Source organism: Lacerta agilis, chromosome Z (assembly GCF_009819535.1).
Source record: "Lacerta agilis isolate rLacAgi1 chromosome Z, rLacAgi1.pri, whole genome shotgun sequence".
NCBI lineage: Eukaryota > Metazoa > Chordata > Lepidosauria > Squamata > Lacertidae > Lacerta > Lacerta agilis.
In genome coordinates, this window is record NC_046331.1 from 47,226,859 (window position 1) to 47,250,631 (window position 23,773).

The 23,773-nt window shown below is 42.1% G+C and overlaps 1 protein-coding gene across 1 annotated transcript; it reads left to right on the forward strand.

Annotated features, from left to right (window-relative positions):
- Window positions 1-1,291: 1,291 nt before the first annotated feature.
- LOC117039918 (arp2/3 complex-activating protein rickA-like) lies at window positions 1,292-16,486 on the forward strand. Its single transcript, XM_033137304.1, has 4 exons — window positions 1,292-1,310; window positions 2,014-2,073; window positions 8,920-9,048; window positions 15,797-16,486. The coding sequence occupies exons 1-4, from the start codon at window positions 1,292-1,294 to the stop codon at window positions 16,276-16,278; spliced, it is 690 nt and encodes a 229-aa protein (XP_032993195.1). The 3' UTR covers window positions 16,279-16,486.
- The last annotated feature ends 7,287 nt before the right edge of the window (window positions 16,487-23,773 follow it).

Below are 23,773 nucleotides of genomic sequence, written 5' to 3' on the forward strand. Positions count from 1 at the left end.
CGTAAGAAAAAAAATAAATGTTAATTTTTTTCATCTACAAGACTGTCTTATTTATTTTATAGTACAGTACATTGATTATTGCCTTCATTTTATGGATCTATGGTCCCGTTAGACCAGGGGTCAGCAAACTTTTTCAGCAGGGGGCCGATCCACAAATAACCCAGAGATGCATTTTAAATAAAAGCACACATTCTACTCATGTAAAAACACCAGGCAGGCCCCACAAATAACCCAGAGGTGCATTTTAAATAAAAGCACAAATTCTACTCATGTAAAAACACCAGGCAGGCCCCACAAATAACCCAGAGATGCATATTAAATAAAAGGACACATTCTACTCATGTAAAAACACGCTGATTCCCGGACCATCCGCGGGCCGGATTTAGAAGGCCATTGGGCCACATCTGGCCCCCGGGCCTTAGTTTGGGGACCCCTGCGTTAGACAGTAACATTTGTGTTAAATTGCTGCCTTAGAGGATGTTTTTCATTGTCTAGAGCGGATCAATCCATTTTCAATTACTTCCTATGGGAAAGCCCGCTTTGTTTTAAGACTGAACGGATTACAGTCTGAAATCCATGTACCACTGTCTACTTCACACAGCATCGTTGCAACATCATCATGACCTCACACTAGCATGTCGCAAATGGGGAGGGGTATATGGGGGTCATGCAAGTTCAATATCAGACGTTTTTCCCTATACCCCTTATGTCCAAAGTCCATTTCGGAGGCCAGACGTCCCCGTTTCCCAGGGACAGCCCCCGGGTTTACACGTCCGTCCCCGGATAAGATCAGTTCCCAGATTTTGTTTCATGTCCCTGGATTTCTATTTTCAGTGTTATAGATCTATGAATAGGGAATGAAGGTTGTGTGATTGGTACAACGGCACAAGACGCATCACATGGGGACTTCCGGCGGGGCAGCATGGCGCGTGCCACAGGCACCATATCACTACAATAATCCATGAGATATTTTATATGCATGTCCCATTTTCTAATAAAGGTTTGATCAGGGTGTTTTCTCAGTTTCTCTGTTAACTTTGCCAATTAATAATAATAATAATAATAATAATAATAATAAAGATCATTGCTTTGTTCCAGCACATCTCATAGAGAAGTATTATTATTATTATTATTATTATTATTATTATTATTATTATTTAAGATAATAATATCTTGTTGCTTTGTTCTAGCACATCTCAAGTATTATTATTATTATTAATTTAATTTCCATACCGCCCAATACCTAAAGGTCTCACGGCGGTTCATGTAAAAGTTGTTGGAGTTTGCAAAAATGACAGAAAAACTGAGAGGTAATACTGAAATTTATTCGAAAATGGGGTGTGTACAGAAAATGCCTAGAGGATTATTGCAGTAAGATGACGTCAGCGGCAGTGTTTGAACGACTCCTGTGTTTGGATATACAAATATAAAAATATAACACTGGCAAAGATTATTAAAAATAAAATAGATATAATTTTTGTTGCCTATTTTTTTATGACAGATAACTCTGATTCTTTTGCCGTGTTTTTTTGAAGTCTGATAAAGCAATCTAAAACGGGGAGGAAGAAAATAGAAATTAAGAAAATAGTTTGTCAGATGAGGAAATACAAAGTCGTAGGAATTTTAACAAGAACTGATTGAGCAAATATTGATATTCTCAGGTATTTTTGTGTGGGGTTTTCATACATGTGTTTGATATGCTTTTCTTTAATTCCCCCAGAGGGGCAGGGGAAACCCAGCCAGATGAGTGGGGTGGAAATAAATTATTATTATTATTATTATTATTATTATTATTATTATTATTATTTCCAATAAAGAATTTAATACAAAAAAAAAAGATACCACTGTATTTCGAAACAGCAACGGGAATTTCTAAAATCATTATCCAGCCTTTATTTAAATAATAGCAGCTGGCTGGAACTGAAATGAGAGATTGCTATGTTATGAGATTGATCTGCTTCTCTAAAGCTGCCATTTGCTGATTAATTTTTCTCCCTTTCTTCCTCCCTCCAGGTCATCCGGCTAGTGGTCAGGATTCCCAAAAGGCGTCAGGAGAACATTCCCATTTCCCAGGTAAGAAGAGTTCCACATACAAATACAGTCTCTCTCTCTCTCTTTCGTCCTCTTTCTCTTTATATAAAGTGCAAGCCAGATTCTTTCTCTCTCTCTCTCTCTCTCTCTCTACCCTCTCACTTTCTCTCTCAAGTCTTTATGAAAAGTGCAAGCCAGATTCTTGCTCTCTCTCTGTGTCTGTCTCTCTCCCTCTCTCTCTCTCTGTCTCTCTCTCTCTCTACACCAGTGTAGAGTAGTGGTTAAGAGCGGACACATTGGGCTACTCACACTTCTCTGTGGGGTCTCTCAGCCCCACTCACCTCACAGGGAGGAAGGGAAAGGAGAATGTGAGCCGCTTTGAGACTCCTTCGGGTAGTGATAAAGAAGGATATCAAATCCAAACTCCTCCTCCTCCTCCTCCTCCTCCTCTTCTTCTTCTTCTTCTTCTTCTTCTTCTTCTTCTTCTCCTCAAGTCTTTATAAAAAAAATGCAAACCAGATCCTTCCTTCCTTCCTTCCTTCCTTCCTTCTTTCCTTCCTTGCTTCCTTCCTTCCTTTTCTTTCTCTGTCTGTCTCTCTCTTTCTCTTTCTCTTTCTTTATAAAAGGTGCAAGGCAGATTTGTTCTTTCTTTCCTTCCTTCCCTCCTTTTCTTTCTCTGTCTGTCTCTCTCTCCACCCTCTCTTTCTCTTTCTTTATAAAAAGCCAGATTCTTTCTTTCTTTCCTTCCTTCCTTCCTTCCTTCCTTCCTTCCTTCCTTCCTTTCTCTGTCTGTCGCTCTCTCTCTCCCCCTCTTTCTCTTTCTCTCTCTCAAGTCTTTATAAAAAGTGCAAGCCAGATTCTTTCCTTCCTTCCTTCCTTCCTTCCTTCATTCCTTCCTTCTTTTCTTTTCTTTCTCTGTCTGTTTCACTCTCTCTCTCCCCCTCTTTCTCTCTCTCAAGTCTTTATAAAAAGTGCAAGCCAGGTCCTTCCTTCCTTCCTTCCTTTCTCTCTCTCTCTCTCTCTCTCTCTCTGTCGCTCTCTCTCTCCCCTTCTTTCCCTTTCTCTCTCTCTCAAGTCTTTATAAAAAGTGCAAGCCAGATTCTTTCTTTCTTTCTTTCCTTCCTTCCTTTCCTTCTCTCTCTCTGGTCTTTATAAAAAGTACAAGCCAGATTATTTATTTATTTATTTCCTTCCTTCCTTCCTTCCTTACTCTTTCTGTCGCTCTATTTCTCCCCCTCTTTCTCTTTCTCTCTCTCAAGTCTTTATAAAAAGTGCAAGCCAGGTCCTTCCTTCCTTCCTTCCTTTCTCTCTCTCTCTCTCTCTCTCTCTCTCTCTCTCTCTCTCTGTCGCTCTCTCTCCCCTTCTTTCTCTCTCTCTCTCTCTCAAGTCTTTATAAAAAGTGCAAGCCAGATTCTTTCTTTCTTTCCTTCGTTCCTTCCTTCCATCCATCCATCCTTCCTTCCTTCCTTTCTCTGTCTGTCGCTCTCTCTCTCCCCCTCTTTCTCTCTCTCAAGTCTTTATAAAAAGTGCAAGCCAGATTCTTTCCTTCCTTCCTTCCTTTCTCTCTCTCTCTCTCACTCTCTCTGTCGCTCTCTCTCTCCCCTTCTTTCCCTTTCTCTCTCTCTCAAGTCTTTATAAAAAGGGCAAGCCAGATTCTTTCCTTCCTTCCTTCCTTCCTTTCTCTCTCGCTCTCTCTCTCTCTCTCTCTCTGTCGCTCTCTCTCTCCCCCTCTTTCCCTTTCTCTCTCTCTCAAGTCTTTATAAAAAGTGCAAGCCAGATTCTTTCCTTCCATCCTTCCATCCATCCTTCCTTCCTTTCTCTCTCTCTCTCCCCCCCTCTTTCTCTCTTTCTCTCAAGTCTTTATGAAAAGTACAAGACAGATTCTTTCTTTCCTTCCTTCCTTCCATCCATCCATCCATCCTTCCCTCCTTCCTTCCTTTCTCTGTCGCTCTCTCTCTCCCCCTCTTTCTCTCTCTCTTTTTTTAAAATAAAAATACTATATTTTAATGTTTCAAATTATAATACATACACATATTTCCGACAAAACATACACAACCTACATACATTTTTCAACATCTTAAAAACCAAACACTCCATCATACTTTCCTTATCTTCATCACACTCTACCCACCACCTTCCAACATCCCACACCCCACCCTGTGCATGACTTCCAGTCAACTCAGCTATAGTTTCTTTCTGTTTCTCCTCTTTCTTTCTTCTAACACACTGTTATTCCAATTTCCTGTTTATTTACAGTTCCCCTTTGTTGTCTAACTTATTTAATATCCAATAGTTGTAACGGAACTTGTTCATTATAATAGGAGATTTAACTTTTCAACATAATTTTTCAAGTATCCTCTGAACGCTTTCCAATCTTTGTCTGCCCTTTCTTTTGTGGTCCTTCCAATTTCTTCCATTATTTTAGACATATTGTGATATTCTAGAAGTTTGGCGAGCCATTCTGTTTTTGTTGGGATTACTCCACTTTTCCAATTTTTTGCTATCAGTAACCTTGCGGCTACTGTTGCATATAAGTATAATGTTTTATCTTCCTTCTTTAAACTGTCTGGTACTATTCCCAGTAGGAAACCTTCTGGTGTTTTTTTAAAAGAGTATTTAAACATTCTTTTCATCTCGTTATATACAGTTTCCCAAAATCGGACTATGTTGGGGCAATTCCACCATATGTGTATCATGGTGCCTTTTCCTGCATTGCATCGCCAGCAGACATCTCCGCAGTTTTTATTTATTTTGGCTATTTTTTCTGGTGTTAAGTACCACCTGTGTTGTATTTTCAAATAATTTTATTTCAATATATTACATCTAGTAAAATTCATATCTTCTTTCCATAATTTTTCCCATTGCTCTAACATAATATTCTTTCCAATATCTATTGCCCATTTAATCATTGATTCTTTAACTAATTCATCCTTTGTCTCCCATTCTAACAACAAATTATATAATTTGGATATACTTTTTGAAGTTTCTTGTAATAAATAAACTCTTCTTCTTCTTCTTCTTCTTCTTCTTCTTCTTCTTCTTCTTCTTCTCAAGTCTTTATAAAAAGTGCAAGCCAGATTCTTTCCTTCCTTCCTTCCTTCCTTCCTTCCTTCCTTCCTTCCTTCTTTCTTTCCTTCCTTCCTTTCTCTCTCTCTCTCTCTCTGTCGCTCTCTCTCTCCCCCTCTTTCCCTTTCTCTCTCTCTCAACTCTTTATAAAAAGTGCAAGCCAGATTCTTTATTCTCTCTCTCTCTCTCTCTCTGTCGCTCTCTCTCCCCTTCTTTCCCTTTCTCTCTCTCTCAAGTCTTTATAAAAAGTACAAGCCAGATTCTTTCTTTCTTTCTTTCTTTCTTTCTTTCTTTCTTTCTTTCTTTCTTTCCTTCCTTCCTTCCTTCCTTCCTTCCTTCCTTCCTTCCTTTCTCTTTCTGTCGCTCTATTTCTCCCCCTCTTTCTCTTTCTCTCTCTCAAGTCTTTATAAAAAGTGCAAGCCAGATTCTTTCCCTCCATCCTTCCTTCCTTCCTTCCTTCCTTTCTCTCTCTCTCTCTCTCTCTCTCTCTCTCTCCCCCCCCTCTTTCCCTTTCTCTCTCTCTCAAGTCTTTATAAAAAGTGCAAGCCAGATTCCTTCCTTCCTTCCTTCCTTCCTTCCTTCCTTCCTTCCTCTCTCTGTCGCTCTCTCTCTCCCCTTCTTTCCCTTTCTCTCTCTCTCATCTTTATAAAAAGTACAAGCCAGATTATTTCTTTCTTTTTCTTTCCTTCCTTCCTTCCTTCCTTCCTTCCTTCCTTTCTCTTTCTGTCGCTCTATTTCTCCCCCTCTTTCTCTTTCTCTCTCTCAAGTCTTTATAAAAAGTGCAAGCCAGGTCCTTCCTTCCTTCCTTCTTCCTTCCTTCCTTCCTTCCTTTCTCTCTCTCTCTCTCTCTCTCTGTCACTCTCTCTCTCCCCTTCGTTCCCTTTCTCTCTCTCTCAAGTCGTTATAAAAAGTGCAAGCCAGATTCTTTCCTTCCTTCCTTCCTTCCTTCCTTCCTCTCTCTCTCTCTCTCTCTCTCTCTCTCTCTGTCGCTCTCTCCCCCTCTTTCCCTTTCTCTCTCTCTCAAGTCTTTATAAAAAGTGCAGGCCAGATTCTTTCTTTCTTTCCTTCCTTCCTTCCTTCCTTCCTTCCTTCCTTCCTTCCTTTCTCTCTCTCTCTCTCTCTCTCTCTCTCTCTCTGTCACTCTCTCTCTCCCCTTCTTTCCCTTTCTCTCTCTCTCAAGTCGTTATAAAAAGTGCAAGCCAGAGATTCTTTCCTTCTTTCCTTCTTTCCTTCTTTCCTTTCTTTCTTTTCTTTCTCTCTCCCCCCCTCTCTCAAGTCTTTATGAAAAGTACAAGCCTTCCTCTGTCTGTCACTCTCTCTCTCTCTGTCTCTCTCCCCCTCTTTCTCTTTCTCTCTCTCAAGTCTCTATAAAAAGTGCAAGCCAGATTCTTTATTCTCTCTCTCTCTCTCTCTCCCAGAACCCTCAGACTTCCCTCCTTCCCTCCACGGGTTCTTACCATATCCCACAATTAACTGCAATTAACTGCATCTCTGCATTTTCCAAATAATTATACAAATCACATGTAACAATAGAATAAAATTTGACACAACAAGCACCTTCACGTTCCTGCCAGCAGTTTTAAATGTGTACAGGGATCTTTTCAATCAAGGGGAAATCTGGTTTAAAAGTGAAGTAGAGCTTAGTCTCATGTTCAACCCGCAGAGCGGTTTTACTAGGTCATTCCAGCTTCTCTGCAGCCACTTATTCTCCTGCCTTCCCATAATCCCATTAGCCAGAGAAAAAGGACTGAGCTATAACAGGAAAAAAGTCCCTTCTAGCAGCCCTGCCGACAGCTTGAGACTTTAAATCTTTAAATCAGTCACTCACATCGGGACAGCTCCTTTGGCCTGCTGAGGAGCTGCTGGAGAATAATAATAATAATAATAATAATAATAACCCTATCCCTAATTCCTATCCCTAATCCCTATCTCTAACCCTTATCCCTAACCCTAATAATAATAATCATCATCATCATCATCGTCATCATCATCTACCCTGGTTGGTAGATCCCTGCCAGTTTTGATATTGGATTGTAGATCACAGCCGACTTTAAATTTGACATGCCTGCTATATGACGATTGTTGGTTACATGTATTTTCAGCAGCTGGGAAATAAAGTCGGGGAGGGAGATGCTCATCTTAGTCCTCTCTCTCTGTAGTAGTAGTAGTAGTAGTAGTAGTAGTTGTTCAGTCGTTCAGTCGTGTCCGACTCTTCGTGACCCCATGGACCAGAGCACGCCAGGCACGCCTATCCTTCACTGCCTCTCGCAGTTTGGCCAAACTCATGCTAGTCGCTTCGAGAACACTGTCCAACCATCTCATCCTCTGTCGTCCCCTTCTCCTTGTGCCCTCCATCTTTCCCAACATCAGGGTCTTTTCCAAGGAGTCTTCTCTTCTCATTGTGGGATGTAAACACAGAGCAGCCAAACACAACACTCCTAGAGAGGACATGAAGGTAACTCAGTCCTCCAGGCTTAACTTCCTGTTTACCTGGACTGAGTTACAGGAACCAGAAGTAGGTGTGGTCTTACCTGGGAGGAAGATCCCAAAGAAGACTGTCCATTTTGCCTCATCTCTTGAAGAAGCAGGATGCTCTCTCAGCCTGCAGCTGAGAGAAGCAGAAGTGAAGCTTCTTTCCTCATGGAATCAGCTTCACCACATGTAAATACATTTATCTAAGTTTGTCTGCCTCCTTGTAGCCTGTACTGTGACTCTTGGATGTCCGTGAGTAAACACTTTTAAATCTAATAATCAGTGCTGTCTTGTATCTTTGCTTTTAAGAGGGAACAAGGGGAAATATACCAGGAATATAGCTGGCTTAAGCAAGCCTATGCAAACGTTTTTTGCTGTGTTTTAAAAGGGAATGTAAACTGCTAAGTTTGGAGCTTGCTCACACAAGCTGGGATTGAGATATATAAATAATATATACTCATCCACATTCCTAAACATTCCCACACTCATGAGGTGGCCAAAGTACTACTGCCTCAACTTCAGGATCTGTCCTTCCAGTGAGCACTCAGGGCTGATTTCTTTAAGGATGGAAAAATTTGATCTTTTTGCAGTCCATGGGACTCTCAAGAGTCTCCTCCAGCACCATAATTCAAAAGCATCAATTCTTTGGCGATCAGTCTTCTTTATGGTCCATACATTACTACTGGGAAAACCATAGCTTTAACTATACGGACCTTTGTCGGCAAGGTGATGTCTCTGCTTTTGAAGATGCTGTCTAGGTTTGTCATTGCTTTCCTCCCAAGAAGCAGGCGTCTTTTAATTTAGTGACTGCTGTCACCATCTCCAGTGATCATGGAACCCAAGAAAGTGAAATCTCTCACTGCCTCCATTTCTTCCCCTTCTATTTGCCAGGAGGTGATGGGACCAGTGGCCATGATCTTAGTTTTTTTGATGTTGAGCTTCAGACCATATTTTGTGCTCTCCTCCTTCACCCTCATTAAAAGGTTCTTTAATTCCTCCTCACTTTCTGCCATCAAGGTAGTATCATCAGCATATCTGAGGTTGTTGATATTTTTTCTGGCAATCTTAATTCCGGTTGGGGATTCATCCAGTCCAGCCTTTCGCATGATGAATTCTGCATATAAGTTAAATAAGCAGGGAGACAATATACAGCCTTGTCGTACTCCTTTCCCAATTTTGAACCAATCAGTTATTCCATATCCAGTTCTAACTGTAGCTTCTTGTCCCACATAGAGATTTCTCAGGAGACAAATGAGGTGATCAGGGACTCCCATTTCTTTAAGAACTTGCCATAGTTTGCTGTGGTTGTAGTAGTAGTAGTAGTTTATTATTATTTATAACCCGCCCTAGGAAGCCTCTGGCTCAGCATGGTGCCTCCTGCGACACCAGCGGGAACGGAGAAAGACGTCCGGAAAAGCCTCACCTCCTCCTCCGAGCCCGTTTTCGACCTCCGGACCGATGAGGTGGCTGGGCTTCCAGGTGAGATGCTCAAGAAAAATCACCCTTTGAGAGTTTGTTTTTTTTTTTTTTTATAAGATTTTATTATTTTCCAATAGAAAAAGGAGAACAAAATACAAAAACAACACATAACATAAACATCAATAAAAACACAATAAACATTAAACCTAATCAACAATAAACATAATCAACATTCAAAACAATAACAACAATAAAAACATAAAAATAAACATATACAAACCTTAACCATTATCTTTCTTTATATATTTCTTGTTTCTAACTTCTCTGTTTGGGGACTTCCCCCATTCCCTCCACTGTCTTCAAAAAACATATACTTCTTCAAGGTAGCTTTATATATTGTTCACTTCACTTTTACCCAAATTTTAATATACTTAGCTTTCTTTTAGTCAAATATCTCAATAGCTATGTATCTTATCTTAACGACCTATCTTAACATATTTTGACACATACATCTTTCACATAACAACAATTCCTCTTACCATTCATATCTAATACATATCTACCAAAGCCGACATTCTATTTAATTCTGCTCAAATATTCAGTTTAACTGATTTAACCAAATAGTCTTTGAATTTTTTCCACTCCTGCGACGCCTTCCCCTCCCTCTGGTCTCGGACTCTGACGGTCAGTTCAGCGAGTTCCATATATTCCATCATCTTCATCTGCCATTCCTCCACCGTTGGTATCTCTTCACCTTTCCATGTTCTTGCCAATAAAATTCTAGCTGCTGTTGTGGCATACATAAAAAACACTCTATCCTGACTGGGTATCTCTTCATTGGTTATGCTCAGGAGAAATGCCTCTGGTTTCTTACAAAAGGTAACTTTCATTACCTTCTTAAGCTCATTATAAATCTTGTCCCAGAAGGCACTTACCACTGGGCACAACCACCACATATGAAAAAAGGTACCTTTCGCATGTTTACATTTCCAACATACATCTGACATTTTGGTATTCATCTTAGCAATCTTAACTGGTGTCAAGTACCATCTATAAACCATTTTCATTATATTTTCTCTTAATCCATGACAAGCAGTAAATTTAATACCTTTTTGCCACAATCTCTCCCAGTCATCCATCATGATATTATGTCCGACATCTTTTGCCCAATCTATCATTGAAGATTTAACCAGTTCATCTTTTGTATGCCACTCTAGCAAGAGATTATACATTTTGGAAAGGTTTTTAAAGTTCGATTCTATCAGTTCTGTTTCCAGTTTTGATTTTTCTACTTGAAAACCAATTTTTTTGTCCATTTTAAATGTTTCATAAACCTGATAATAGTGCAGCCAGTCGGGGACCTGGCTTTTTACTTGATCATAGCTTTTTAGCTTTAAAGAGTCCCCTTCCTGCTGCAGTATGTCCATATATCTTAACCAGTTTGCAGACATGTTCGGTCTCTTATATGCCTTGGCCTCCACTGGGGAGATCCATCTAGGAGTCTTTCTCTCAAACAGGTCTTTGTATCTAGTCCAAACCTGATATAAGGATTTTCTCACAATATGCGACTTAAAAGTTCTGTGGATTTTAGCTTTGTCATACCAAAGGTATGCGTGCCAACCAAACATATTATCGTGTCCCTCCAAGTCCAACACATCAACATTGTCTAGTTTAAACCAATCCTTTAACCAGCAAAAGGCCGCAGCTTCAAAGTAAAGCCTTAAGTCCGGCAGGGCAAAGCCTCCTCTGTCTTTTGAGTCTGTTAAAATCTTAAATTTTATTCTAGGCTTTTTTCCCTGCCATATAAATTTCGATAGGTCCTTTTGCCATTTTTTGAAACAGTCTAATTTATCCAAAATTGGTATGGCTTGGAATAAGAACAGCATCCTTGGTAGGACATTCATTTTAACCACTGCTATTCTTCCCATTAACGACAGTTTGAGTCTTGTCCAAATCTCCATGTCTTTTTTTATCTCCATCCACAGTTTTTCATAATTGTCCCTATACAGGTTCAAGTTCTTACTTGTGAGATTGATACCTAGATATTTTACGGATTTAACAAAATTGAGGCCAGTGGCTTCTTGAATTCTTTGGATCTGTTCTGCACTCATATTTTTACCTAAAACTTTGGTTTTCTGCTTATTTAATTTGAAGCCAGCTACAAGTCCGAATTGTTCAATTAGTTCCAAGGCTCTGGGGACACTGCCTTCTGGTTCTTGCAGGGATAGCATCAAATCATCCGCGAAGGCACGTAATTTGTATTCCTTCTCTCCCACTTTGATTCCTTTTGTCTGTTTATCTTTCCGAATCATATTTAGAAGGACTTCCAGGACCGTGATAAAAAGTAAAGGGGAGATAGGGCACCCTTGTCTTGTTCCTTTCTCTACTTCAATCTCCTCCGATATCACACTGTTTACAATAACTTTAGCTCTTTGTTCTGTATAAATGGCCTTTATGCCATTTAAAAATTTTTCTCCAACTCCCATCTTTTCCAAATTCTTTTTCATGAATGTCCAAGATACTTTGTCAAAAGCTTTCTCTGCATCAACAAACAATAGTGCTGCATCTGTGTTTATGTCTCTCTCCAGTTTTTCTAGAATGTCCACAATAATTCTCGTATTATTACTTATTTGCCTTCCTGGCAAGAAACCTGCTTGGTCTCTATGTATATAATCTTTCAACACTCTTTTCAACCTTGTAGCCAAAACATTTGCAAAGATTTTATAATCCACATTCAAGAGGGATATTGGACGATAGTTTTTCATTAAAGTCTTATCAGTGTCTGGTTTTAAGATCAGTGTGATAAAGGCTTCTTTCCACGTCTCTGGTGCCCTATCTCCTTCTAGTATTCTATTGCAAGTTTCTCTTAACGGCTGTGATAGCCAGTCTTTCAATGTCTTGTAATATTTTGCTGTTAATCCGTCCGGTCCTGGAGCCTTCCCCAGTTGCATGTTGTTTATTGCATCTTCTATTTCTTGTGTCGTTATTGGGTGGTTGAGAGTTGTTAGTTTTTCCTCTGGGACCTTTTGCAATCCATTCTTCTCCAGGAATCGGTCTATCTCTGCGTCATCTATCTTCTCCTCCTTGTACAGTTGTTTATAGAATCTCTGAAAACACCATCTGATTTCCTCCGGTTTCTCTACATTTTTTCCATTTACTACCAATTTGCTGATGACATTTGCCTTTTGTCTTTTCTTTAATTGCCAAGCTAGTAGTTTTCCGCATTTATTTGCAGATTCAAATGTTCTTTGTTTCATCATTTTCACTTTCCATTCGATATCTTGATTCATAATATTGGCATATTGGGATTGCAAATATTTGATTTCTTTTTGAATTTTAACACATCTAGGATGTCCTCTTAGTTCTTTTTCCTTTTCTTTGATTAATTTCAACAATCTCTCCATCTCTACACTTTGTTGTTTCTTCTTTTTTACCTTTTCACTAATGAGGAATCCTCTCATTACCGCCTTACTTGCATCCCAGGCAGTCCTTTTCTCCACATCTGAGTTCCAATTAATTTGAAAATATTCTTTCATCTTTTTCGCCGCTCTTTCTACTAGCTTGGTATCTCTCATCAAAGCATCATCCATTCTCCACCTAAAAGAGTCCTTGGAAATCATTTTTAGGTTTACCTGTACCGGATTGTGATCTGAAAGCGTTTTAGGACCGATTTCTGCTTTTTGTAATTTTGGAGCCAATTCATTCGAGATCCAGACGTAGTCTATCCTCGACCATGACTGCTGAGATTCACTAAAGTACGTTGCCTCTGTTTCTGTGGGGTTTTTTAATCTCCAAGCATCTAACAGATTCAAATTGTCCACCATTTCAAAAAAAGTCTTTGGGAGTTTCCCATCATTTGTTAATTTTGTTCTTTGAGATCTGTCCATTAATGTGGAAACTGCCCCATTAAAGTCTCCGAGGCAAACTACCTTATAGTCCAAATAATCCAACAGCAAGTCATGGATTTTTTTGTAAAAAATTGACTTTCCATCATTTGGTGCATAGAGTCCCAGAATTAAAAATTTTTCGCCTTGTACGTTAATTTCAATTGCGATATATCTCCCTTCTTCATCTTTAAATAGCTGTCTTGGGCTATATTTCTCCTTTGCATAAATCACTACTCCTCTCTTCTTGACCTTGTCCGATGATATAAATTCTTGGCCTAATTTTTTGTTCTGTAACAATCTTCTGTGACGCCGAACTATGTGGGTTTCCTGTAAACATATTATGTCCAAATTCTTCTTTTCTATGCTATAAAACACTCTGCGTCTCTTTGGTCTCTGGTTCAATCCCCGGACATTCCATGTCATCAACTTGAGCGCCATTTTCCTTTCTCTAATCTTCTCCTCCAGTTGCTTCTCCTTTCTTGCCTTCCTCTGGATCCTTGCCTGGACTTGGTAGACTTGGTGGTGGTCCCGGCGGTGGTGGGAGTACCTCTGGGAACCTGTAGAATTGTGCTGGGTCGAGTGGTGTGCCTTTAAATTGTTCCAGGTGCTTGTCCAAAAACTTCTGTTTCTCCGCCAGGGACCTTATTCTTATCTTTTTTCCTTCAAACGTGAATGCCAGGCCTTCTGGGAATTCCCAACTGAAGGGGATTTTCCTTTTTCTAAGCTCAGTTGTCAAGTCGTTGTAAGGAATTCTTTTGTCGAGGAAAAATCTGGGGATGTCCTTATAAAAAATTACTTTATTCTGCTCTACCACCAGGTTATTTCTGTAATGGCAATCCAGAAAGAAATCTCTATCGTGTCGATCGTGGCACACAATCAAACAGTCACTGACTGTTTTGTTACTTTTCTTTCCTCTGGAACCTCTTGGACCAAATCTGAAGGCCTTCACTATGCGCGCTGAGACGTTAATTTCTTCTATCTCCCAAAATCCTGAGAATAGCTTCACTATGTAGTCTTTTAAGTCTTCCCCTTCCACTTCTGGAAGATTTCTTAGGCGGATGTTGCCCTCTCTTTGATGTAGTTGCAGAAACGCAAGGGACTCTTCCACAGACCTCTGTCGTGTTCCAATATTCTCTATCTGTTCCAAATCTAAGTTGTCTAGTTTTTCCTCCACCTTTTTTATTTTTTCCTTGACCACTTTAATTTCCTCTGAGTCCTTTTTCAGGGTGGCCACCTCTTGCCCAATCCTATTAATCTCTTCTCTGTTCTTCCTTACGTTCTCCTCAATTTGTCCAATAGATTTTTCTAGGGTCTGTGTAGAATTTTTAATATCAGCTTTTATATCAGCTTGTAATTTTTCTATTGCTGAATTCACTGCTGTATTTCCTGAAGAAACTTGGTCTTGTGTTTGCTTCAATCCATCAGTCACGCTTTTCAATCCTGCTGCAATCTCTGCAACGCTGACAACTAGTTTCTCCATTTGTTCCTGTAGAGTAAGGGAAACAGAGCCTTTTCTTTTTTCAGAGCCAGTTCCTTTAGATCTAAGTTCCATTCCTTGTGGGCTCTGCAGCTGTAATCTCAAGGTCACTCCAGTTTCTGTAGTAACAATCTCAGACATTCACAGCAGAAGGCCAACAGTCCCAAAGATAAACACCAGGTGGCCAGCAGCTCAGTCCTGAGAACAAAGAGGCTGCTGAGCCCGGAGCCCACACCAGTCCTGAAAGTCCAACTTTTAGGCAAAGAGTTTTGATTTTCCAAAATATAAATTCCTTAAAGCCAAGAAGAGTCTATTTTCAGATAGCCCAAGCCAGTCACAGTTCCTAGCTTGCAGTGTTACCACCAAAGTCCACAAAGTAGCTTGTAACTGGTTACAAAAAAGTCCAAATGTCTCCACTGGTAAACAGTCACTGAAACACCAACAAAGAAAAAATGGCAACAATGTATTACAGCCCGCTACTGACCCGGAATCCTAATCCAGAGGGTGAGGGGCATCTTCTTTTGCCATATCAACTGTTTTTAAGTCTTTAAGCATCCTTTAAATAACTTTTAATCAACTTTTAAAAAGTTCGCAAAACTTTTCCGTTAGTCGCGGCTTTGATCTTTTAGCGCTACCAAGCTCGCGCAAACAGTTTAAAGGGAACAGGCTTCCTTTCACAATTCCTCTGCAAGCAGTGCTCTTAAATCTTGTAAAAATGATCCAATTTTTAACTTACAGAGTTTCTTTGGAAGTCTCTATGCAGGAAGTGCCGGGTGCTCGAGTCTGGCGGGATCGCTGCTTTGATCCTCCGCAGGCAGACGCTTCTTCAGTCCCGTGCCGGCGCTCCGCTCGCCCGATTCTCCCCCTTACGAGGGTAAATCGGGAACGGAGACGGCACGTCTGGGACCCACGAAGCTCAGGTCCACGGGACGCTCTTCCCGTGGCTTTAAGGGACCCGTGGCGCAGGCACGGAAGTCCCTAAAGCCTGTCGGAGGACGGAGCCGTCGGACTCCCGTCCGCCATTGACCGGCACCTAACCGGAAGTCCCACCCTTTGAGAGTTTGAATTGGGAGAAATAAACTCAGTGAGTGGACAAAAGATTCACAAGAAGGAAATCCCATGGCAGGAAGCTGGTTGCAGGTGCGTTTGAATCTATGAAGTTCAAGGCTTCCGGCTAAGACCCATGGGGTGCCCTCCTCAAAGAATAAAGATGCGCCAGTCTTGGGCGTAAGCAGTAAGAAGCTGAGCCCCCCCCCCCCAACAGAGACCGGAGTGGGGGTCTCTGAAGGCAGGCTGGAAGCTGGAGGTTACAAAGAAGTATGAGTAGTGGGTTGACCCCATATTCATAATCATTATTTACTCATCTCTTTCTTTTCCTCTTCCCCTTCTCCTCCCCCTCCTTCTCCTCCTCTTTCTTTTGCTTCTTCCTCTTCCTCTCCTCCAGTGTCCACCGGCACCACGCCAACCGCCCCTGTGCTCCCAGCCGGTTCCACCACCGAACCAGCCCCACCAGACCCACCCCAGAGCTCCGAGGAGGCCACCCAGGAGAGACCTTTCTCTCCTGCCGACTTCTCCTCCAACCCAGATCCGGCTTTGCCCCCTCCTCCAGATCAAGGCCCCCTCCCGGAAACCGGGTGGTCTTGGGGGTCCTTGCCGTGGCCAGAGGCGCCAGAGGATTGCAGCCCGGCCCGGCCCACCACCTTGGTCTTCTCCAAGCCCCTCCAGAAGCCAGAGGAGGCGGAGCAGGTGGGCATCGAGGAGAACGGGCTGGAGCGTGGCCTGACACACCCCGGCAAGGAGAGGAAGGCCCTCCAGTCGGAGCTGGGCAAATGCATCGAGGACTTTCGGAGAATCCGGGTGCCTGCCTCGTTCCCCAACAAGAAACGGGCATGGCAAAGTGAGCTGCTCCAAAAATACCAACTCTGAGGAACTTTCGTGGATCCATCAAACGGAAGCAATCATCATCAAACCTTTGATTGGCATCACGTACAAACATCCATAGCAAATCAATACAGAATTACCGCCTTCCCGGTGACACAAAACATTTGTCAAGTGAAAGAAGCAAAGCAGTCTAACATTACATCTCTAGGTCTCCAGGGAGATCAGACGTCTGCATTGTGTTTTGATGACAAAAAACCAAATAATGTAGAGATATTTATAAAGGAGACAGTCTTGTAGATGAGAAAAATAAAAATGGAATTTCCCCCCGACCTGCAGTGGTGATAGTCCTTGTTTGGATGGGGGGCTTTGATCCATTTCCGCAGTCATGCCATCAGGAGCTGAATAGGGTTTGCACAGTCGCGAAAACAAAGGAACCGAAAAAGTGCCAAACTGAATCCGCTCTGGAAGTCCGTTTAATATCCAAAATGTTCAGAAACCGAGGCGCGGATTCAAATTGGCGCAGGCGCCCCGGAAAAGACCGCCGACAGACGCGTCGGATGATTGGCTTCCGAAAAAGGTCCAGAAACTGGAACACTTCTGGGTTTTCCGTGTTTGGGAACCAAGGCGTTTGGGAACCAGGGTGTTTGGAAACCAGGGCGTTTGGGAACCAAGGCATTTTAGTACCAAGGTCGAAACAAAATAGAAAATTCTTTCCAGTAGCACCTTAGAGACCAACTGAGTTTGTTCTTGGTATGAGCTTTCATGTGCATGCACACGAAAGCTCATACCAAGAACAAACTCAGTTGGTCTCTAAGGTGCTACTGGAAAGAATTTCCTATTTTGTTTCGACTATGGCAGACCAACACGGCTACCCACCTGTAACTAGTACCAAGGTGTTTTGGTACCAAGGTTTTTGAGAACCAAGGTGTTCCGGAACCAAGGCATTTGGAAACCAGGGTGTTTTGGTACCAAAGCGTTTGGAACCAGGGCATTTGGGTACCAAGGCATTTGGGAACCAGGATGTTTGGGAACCAGGGCATTTGGGAACCAAGGCGTTTTAGTACCAAATGTTTTGAGAACAAGGGCATTTGGGTATCAAGGCATTTGGGAACAAGGGCATTTGGGTAGCAAGGTGTTTGAGAACCAAGGCTTTTGGGAACCAGGGCATATGGGTACAAAGGCATTTGGGAACCAAGACATTTGAAAACCAGGATTTTGGGAACCAGGGCGTTTGGGAACCAAGGCATTTGAGAACCAAGGCATTTGGGAACCAGGGCGTTTGGATACTAAGGCATTTGGAAACCAGGGTGTTTGGGTACCAAGGCATTTGGGAACCAGGATGTTTGGAAACCAGTGTGTTTGTGTACCAAGGCATTTGAGAACCAAGGCTTTTGGGAACCAGGGCATATGGGTACCAAGTCATTTGAGAACCAGCGCATTTGGGAACCAGGGCGTTTGGGTACCAAGGAATTTGAGAACCAAGCCATTTGGGAACTGGGGCATTTGGGTACCAAGGAATTTGAGAACCAAGGCGTTTGGAAATCAGGGTGTTTGAGAACCAAGACGTTTTGGAACAAGGGTGTTTGGGAACCAGGGCATTTGGGTACCAAGGAATTTGAGAACCAAGCCATTTGGGAACCAGGGCGTTTGGGTGCCAAGGCGTTTGGGAACCAAGGTGTTTGGGAACCAGGGTGTTTGGGAACCAGGGTGTTTGGGAACCAAGGCGTTTTAGTACCAATTTTGTTGAGAACAAGGGCGTTTGGGTATCAAGGCATTTGGGAACCAGGGTGTTTGGGTACCAAGGCGTTTGAGAACCAAGGCGTTTTAGTACCAAGGTGTTTTGGTACCAAGGCATTTGGAAACCAGGGTATTTGAAAACCAAGGCGTTTTGGAACCAAAGCTTTTCGAAACCAGGGTGTTTGGGTACTAAGGCATTTCGGAACTAGGGCGTTTGGGTACCAAGGCATTTGGGAACCAAGGCGTTTTAGGACCAATGCGTTTCGGTACCAAGGTTTTTGAGAACCATGGCAAACTGGGTGTCAAGGCATTTGGACACCAAAACTTTTGGAAACCAGGGTGTTTGGGAAATAAGGTGTTTTGAGAATCAGGGCATTTGGGAACCAAGGCATTTGGGAACCAGGGTGTTTGGGTACCAAGGCGTCTGAGAACGAAGGTATTTGGGAACCAAGGCATTTTGGTACCAAGGCGTTTGAAAACCAATGTGTTTGAGAACCAGGGCGTTTGGGAACAAAGGCATTTGGGTACCAAGGTGTTTGGATACCAAGGCATTTGGGAACCAATATTAAGAGGATGACAGCAAGGTTGAACCATTCTGTAAAAAAAAGCCATTTATTATTCCAAGAAGGAAACCTTCCTCCATTTGTCAATATTAAGAGGATGCCAAGAAGGTTGAAGCTTTCTGTAAAAAAAGGCCCTCAGGAGATGGATCCTGGCATCTGGGGTTGGGGACGCTCCTTCAGGTTTATATTCGGGTATTCCCATTTTAAAGGTGTGGCTGATATCCGGGCCGATGCAGTAAATGTTTGTTGGAAGTACGAAGGTTATCGCCTCTGGCATGCTGAGAGTCCCTGGGCGTGTTCGCAGGTATGCATTTCGGATTAATTTGATCTTCGGATCCATTGTGACTCCCTCAATACTCCCGCCCCCCAGCGCATTGTCCCAGCGTGCCTGTTGTGGTCGAGACAGTCTGCCAAGGTAAATGCTGCTGCTGCTGCTGCTGCTGCTGCTGCTGCTGCTGCTGCTGCTGTTGTTGTTGTTGTTGTTGTACTATTAAATGCTGTAGTTTGCAGCTTCATTGCTTTCCAGGAATGGTTGCCAGGATAACCCAGCTCGGCAAACACACCTCACAGAGGAGGCCAGCAGTGGGTGGAAAAATAGGCACATTCCAGCACAAAACACGCACACCATGTTAACCGTTTCCACGCCATGGCAGCCACTGAGTAAAATGACGACAGTTTTTTTTAGCCATTTTATCCTCAAAGTTTCAGGAAGAAAAAAACTGTTACGCACAAACGTATTTTCATAGAACCAATGCTTATTATTATTATTAATATTATTATTAATGTTTAGGGGTGCTCTCATTTCCTGACTCGTTTCGAAATACGGTCCATATTTTGAGGATGCCAGCAAGGTTGAACCTTTCTGTAAAAAAGTGATTTAAATATTTAAGGGTTTTATTCTGTTTTTCTTCTGTCGATAATCTGTTGTTGTTGTTGTTGTTGTTGTTGTTGTTGTTGTTGTTGTTGTTGTTGTCTGGTTCCCTTGGCCCTCAGGGAGAAGCTTGCATTATTTTGCTGGTTGCAATTTTAATACAAACCAATAAGCTGAAATATACTACTTAAATATTTATTATTATTATTATTATTATTATTATTATTATTATTATTATTATTATTATTATTATTCCAGTAGTGGAATGGTCCAAATAGGCTGGGAGCCACCGAGAATCGAGGAGATTTAATCTGGAAAGACTTTGCACCAAACCAGCCCTTCTTCTCTCTTTCTTTCTATTTCTCCAACAAAAAATAAAAAATCCATCTATCTTGAGTTTCCTTAAAGAAGAGGGTTTCTGGCCCTCTCATTGGCCGGAGTGGAGCGAGATCCCTCCCGATTGGCTGGCAGAGGGAAAACACCGCCCACTTTCCGACAGGTAAAGTTTTCCTGCCTCAGATTGGGATATTCTCAAAGCTGCCGATTAGATGCTTCCGCGTGCCTGATTCTTTGCATTGTCCCAAAAAAAAAAAACAACCCTGGTTTTTCTTCTCAGATTTGAGTTTTTTGCGAAGTGGGAATTTTCTGTGTTTGGGATTTTTGAGACGCTCCAGAGACACTCTGGATTCCTGAAGATTAGGAAGAGGGCCTGATTTTTGCATTGTTCAAAAAACGTCCTTTTCTTCTTTAATTGGAGTTTGTTTGTTTTTTGCAAAAGCTGCAAAACACCTGGATTCCTCCAGATTAGCATCCGACAAGTGAGCGTCTGGGTGCCTGATCCGTGCATTGTCCAAAAAACTTGCTTTACTTCTCGGATTTGAGTTTCGCAACTCTGCAAATTTGTGTGTGTGTGTGTGTGTGTGTGTGTGCAACACATTTGGGATTCTCGATGCTACGGAGCAATCGAAATCCTCCAGATTAGGAAGAGGGCCTGCTTTTCGCATTGTCCAAAAAACTTGCTTTTCTTCTCTGATTTGAGTTTCACAACTCTGCAAATTGGTAATTTTTCACACAACAGATTTGGGATTCTTGCTCAAAATTAGCAACCAGTGAGCCAGCTTTCCGAGGGGCCAAATTGTCCCAAAAATCTCGTTTTTATTCTTGGATTTGAGTTTTTCCCACAACTCTGCGGCGCAGGTAGGATGAGTGGCAGCCCGGTTTCGAAACCCGCCAGCATGGAAGACACGGATGTCTTTGAAGACCTCCAACCAACGGTACAGATCTCAGAAACTCAACAGGATCTGGCCCAGGTATGTGAGCTGCAGGGAAACCCATATTCTGGGTTATTTGTTTATTTATTTATTTATTTTCACTTATGTACTTATTTAATTTCTATACCGCCCTGTATCCAAAGGTCTCAGGGCCATTCACGTAAAATACCAAATACGTAATATCGAAATAAAAACATTAATTCAGTTAGCACCCCATGGCTAAATGGCTCATATTGGCCTGAATGCGGTACTGTATTGGCCTGAATATAAGGAGCCCTTTAACTTTTCACGGTCTGGATTTGGGGGGAAATGTGAGGCTTATATTCGGTACAATACAGTACATACTTGCTTGGTTCAATGTCATTTTTTATTGTCTTCCTAGTAAATTATTGACCAAGGTCAATATTTGCTCCTCGGATCATTCAATCTTGGTCTTGACCCCAAGTTCAAGATCCTTTCTGTTGGCCGCTGTTCTTTTTCCTTCAACAACACTCTGAAGATAAGAGGGCAAAAGCAGGGTGGATTTGATTTGGATCGAATCAATTTAATTTCCTAGTCCGGAGACTTGATATAAAATCCTTTTTTACAGAAAGATTCAACCTTGCTGGCATCCTCTTAATATGGACAATCAGGGGAAGGTTTTCTTTTTGGAAAACTTGGTGGTTTTTTAAAAAATTGTTTAACCACATCAATTAACAAACATTGATACATATGCTACTATGTTATTCTTTTATTTAAATAAATTGTTATTAAGGAAATGGTTATTTTTCTCCTTCCAATCAAGTACGGCAGAAAAGTTGTCCAATTATCGAGAGTTAACTTATTAAACCTTACCATCATTTCCTAATTTTCGGTCTATGTATTTCTAAGCGTAGAACCAAATCAGTAATTTTTAACAGAAGTGTAAAAACAACTGAAAATTTACAATTCCAAAAAGGAAAGAGGATGGCAGCAAGGTTGAACCTTTCTGTAAAATAGGATTTCATTATTCCAAATAGGAAACCTTCCTCTGCTTGTTCGTATTAAGAAGGTGCCACCAAGGTTGAACCTTTCTGTAAAAAATGGATTTTATTATTCCACTAATTCTGCCCCTTCTCCTCCAGGCCCCCTCCGAAGTGGACAAGTACCTCTCAGGACAGCTGCCTGCCGCCCCCCTGGACCCCGGGCAGAAGTACCGCCGGGAAAGTGCCTCCGTGGTCGACGAATACTTCTCCATGGAGAAGCCGCCTTCTGCCCCATCCGCCAACCTTCGCATGGGCCTCTACAGGCCCCCCAAGCCCCTCGCCCCCTTCGCCCGGGTCAAATCAGAACCCAGCGCCTCCTTGGCCCGTCCCTGCCCCGCCAGTGCATGGCAGACCCTCCCCGACTTTGGCAGCGCCTTCCACGTCTTCTTGAACCCGGGTTTGATCTTGGGGTGCCTGGCCCCGGGCACCGGCCTGCCATCATCGTCATCAAACTCACAGCCTGGCAGCCCGGATGTTGCCGAGGGCGTCTCTCAGACGCGGGACCAGGCTGCTTTGGCGCCGAAAGGGCCCCTCCAGTGCCAAATGCCGGCGCTGCCCGGTGGATTCCAGACCCTCACCGTGCTGACCCCCAAGTACAACGGGAGGAACAACATGGAACTGGAGAAGAGAAGGGTCCATCATTGTGACTACCTCGGTAGGGCTTTTTGAACAAAAGGTTCAGCCTTGCTGGCATCCTCTTAATATTGACAAATAGAAGGAGGTTTCCTTTTTGGGATAATAAAATCTTCTTCTTTTTTTACAGAAAGGTTCAACCTTGCTGGTATCCTCCTAAAATTGACAAGCGGCCTGAATATAAGCCGCACTTTCACTTTTCGCAGTTGGGATTTGGTGGAAAAGTGAGGCTTATATTCAGGCTGATACGGATTACTACTACCACTACTATTTCACCCCACCAATTTATCCCACTTGTCTCTTCACAGGTTGCACAAAGGTTTACACCAAAAGTTCTCACTTGAAAGCACATCAGAGGACTCACACTGGTATGTGGCTGGGTGCGGCTAAACCTGGGGGGCACGCGCGGTGAGATGTGCTTGTAAAGGAGATGTTTGGGGTGAAATTAGAAATATTCCCTCCACCAGGTGGATTTGATTTAAATCCAATCAATTTAAATCACCATTTAGATCCCTGGTCAGTAAGAATAAATTTAAATCTTTTTTTTTTTACAGAAAGGTTCAACCTTGCTGGAATACTCTTAATAGGGACAAGCAGAATGTTTCCTTTATAGAATAGTAAAATACTTTTCTTACAGAAAGGTTCAATCTTGCTGGCATCCTCTTAATATTGACAAGCGGAGGGAGATTTCATTTTTGGAATAATAAATTTTCAGAGGAGTTTTTTTACAGTTATATCCAGAGTAGATTTGATTTAAATCATTGATTTAAATTTCTATTTACATCACAATTTAAATCCCTAGTCAGTAAAGTAACACTGTAAAAACTTCTATAAAAATTTATTATTCCAACAAGGAAACCTTCCTCTGCTTATCAATATTAAGAGGATGCCAGAAAGATTGAATCTTTCTGTAAAAAAACATTTTATTGTTCCAAAAATTAAACCTCCCTCTGCTTGTCCATATGAAGAGGATGCCAGCAAGGTTGAATCTTTCAGTAAAAAAAAAGGATTTCAATAAAGTCTTATGGACTAAGGATTTCAATCACAATCCATTCTCCAACCACCTCCAGTCATTCACCCAGCACCTTCGCCAGTTCTGATTTCTGGGTACCATTCAAACCCGCAGCCCCAACCCCTGGACATCTGCTATGAAAATGTGCTCCGGGAGGAGAAGGGCTGGGCATATGTTTCTAACACCACTCCTTTTCCTTCTTTCTTCTGACCCCTTCCAGGCGAGAAGCCATACCGGTGCGCTTGGGACGGGTGTGAGTGGTGTTTCGCCCGATCCGACGAGCTGACACGCCACTACCGGAAACACACGGGTGCCAAACCCTTTGGGTGCCTCGTCTGCGGGCGTTGTTTCTCCCGATCGGACCACTTGGCACTACACATGAAAAGGCACCAGAACTAAAAATGGGAGGTCTCCACCCAAACAGCCACATTGTCCATATTAAGAGGATG

Bases quoted from the DNA above. Each gene is read 5' to 3' on its own strand.
- LOC117039918 (XM_033137304.1), top strand. The intron at 2,074-8,919 runs GTAAGAAGAGTT...AACCCGCCCTAG, and splicing joins AGAACATTCCCATTTCCCAG to GAAGCCTCTGGCTCAGCATG. The intron at 9,049-15,796 runs GTGAGATGCTCA...CCTCTCCTCCAG, and splicing joins TGAGGTGGCTGGGCTTCCAG to TGTCCACCGGCACCACGCCA.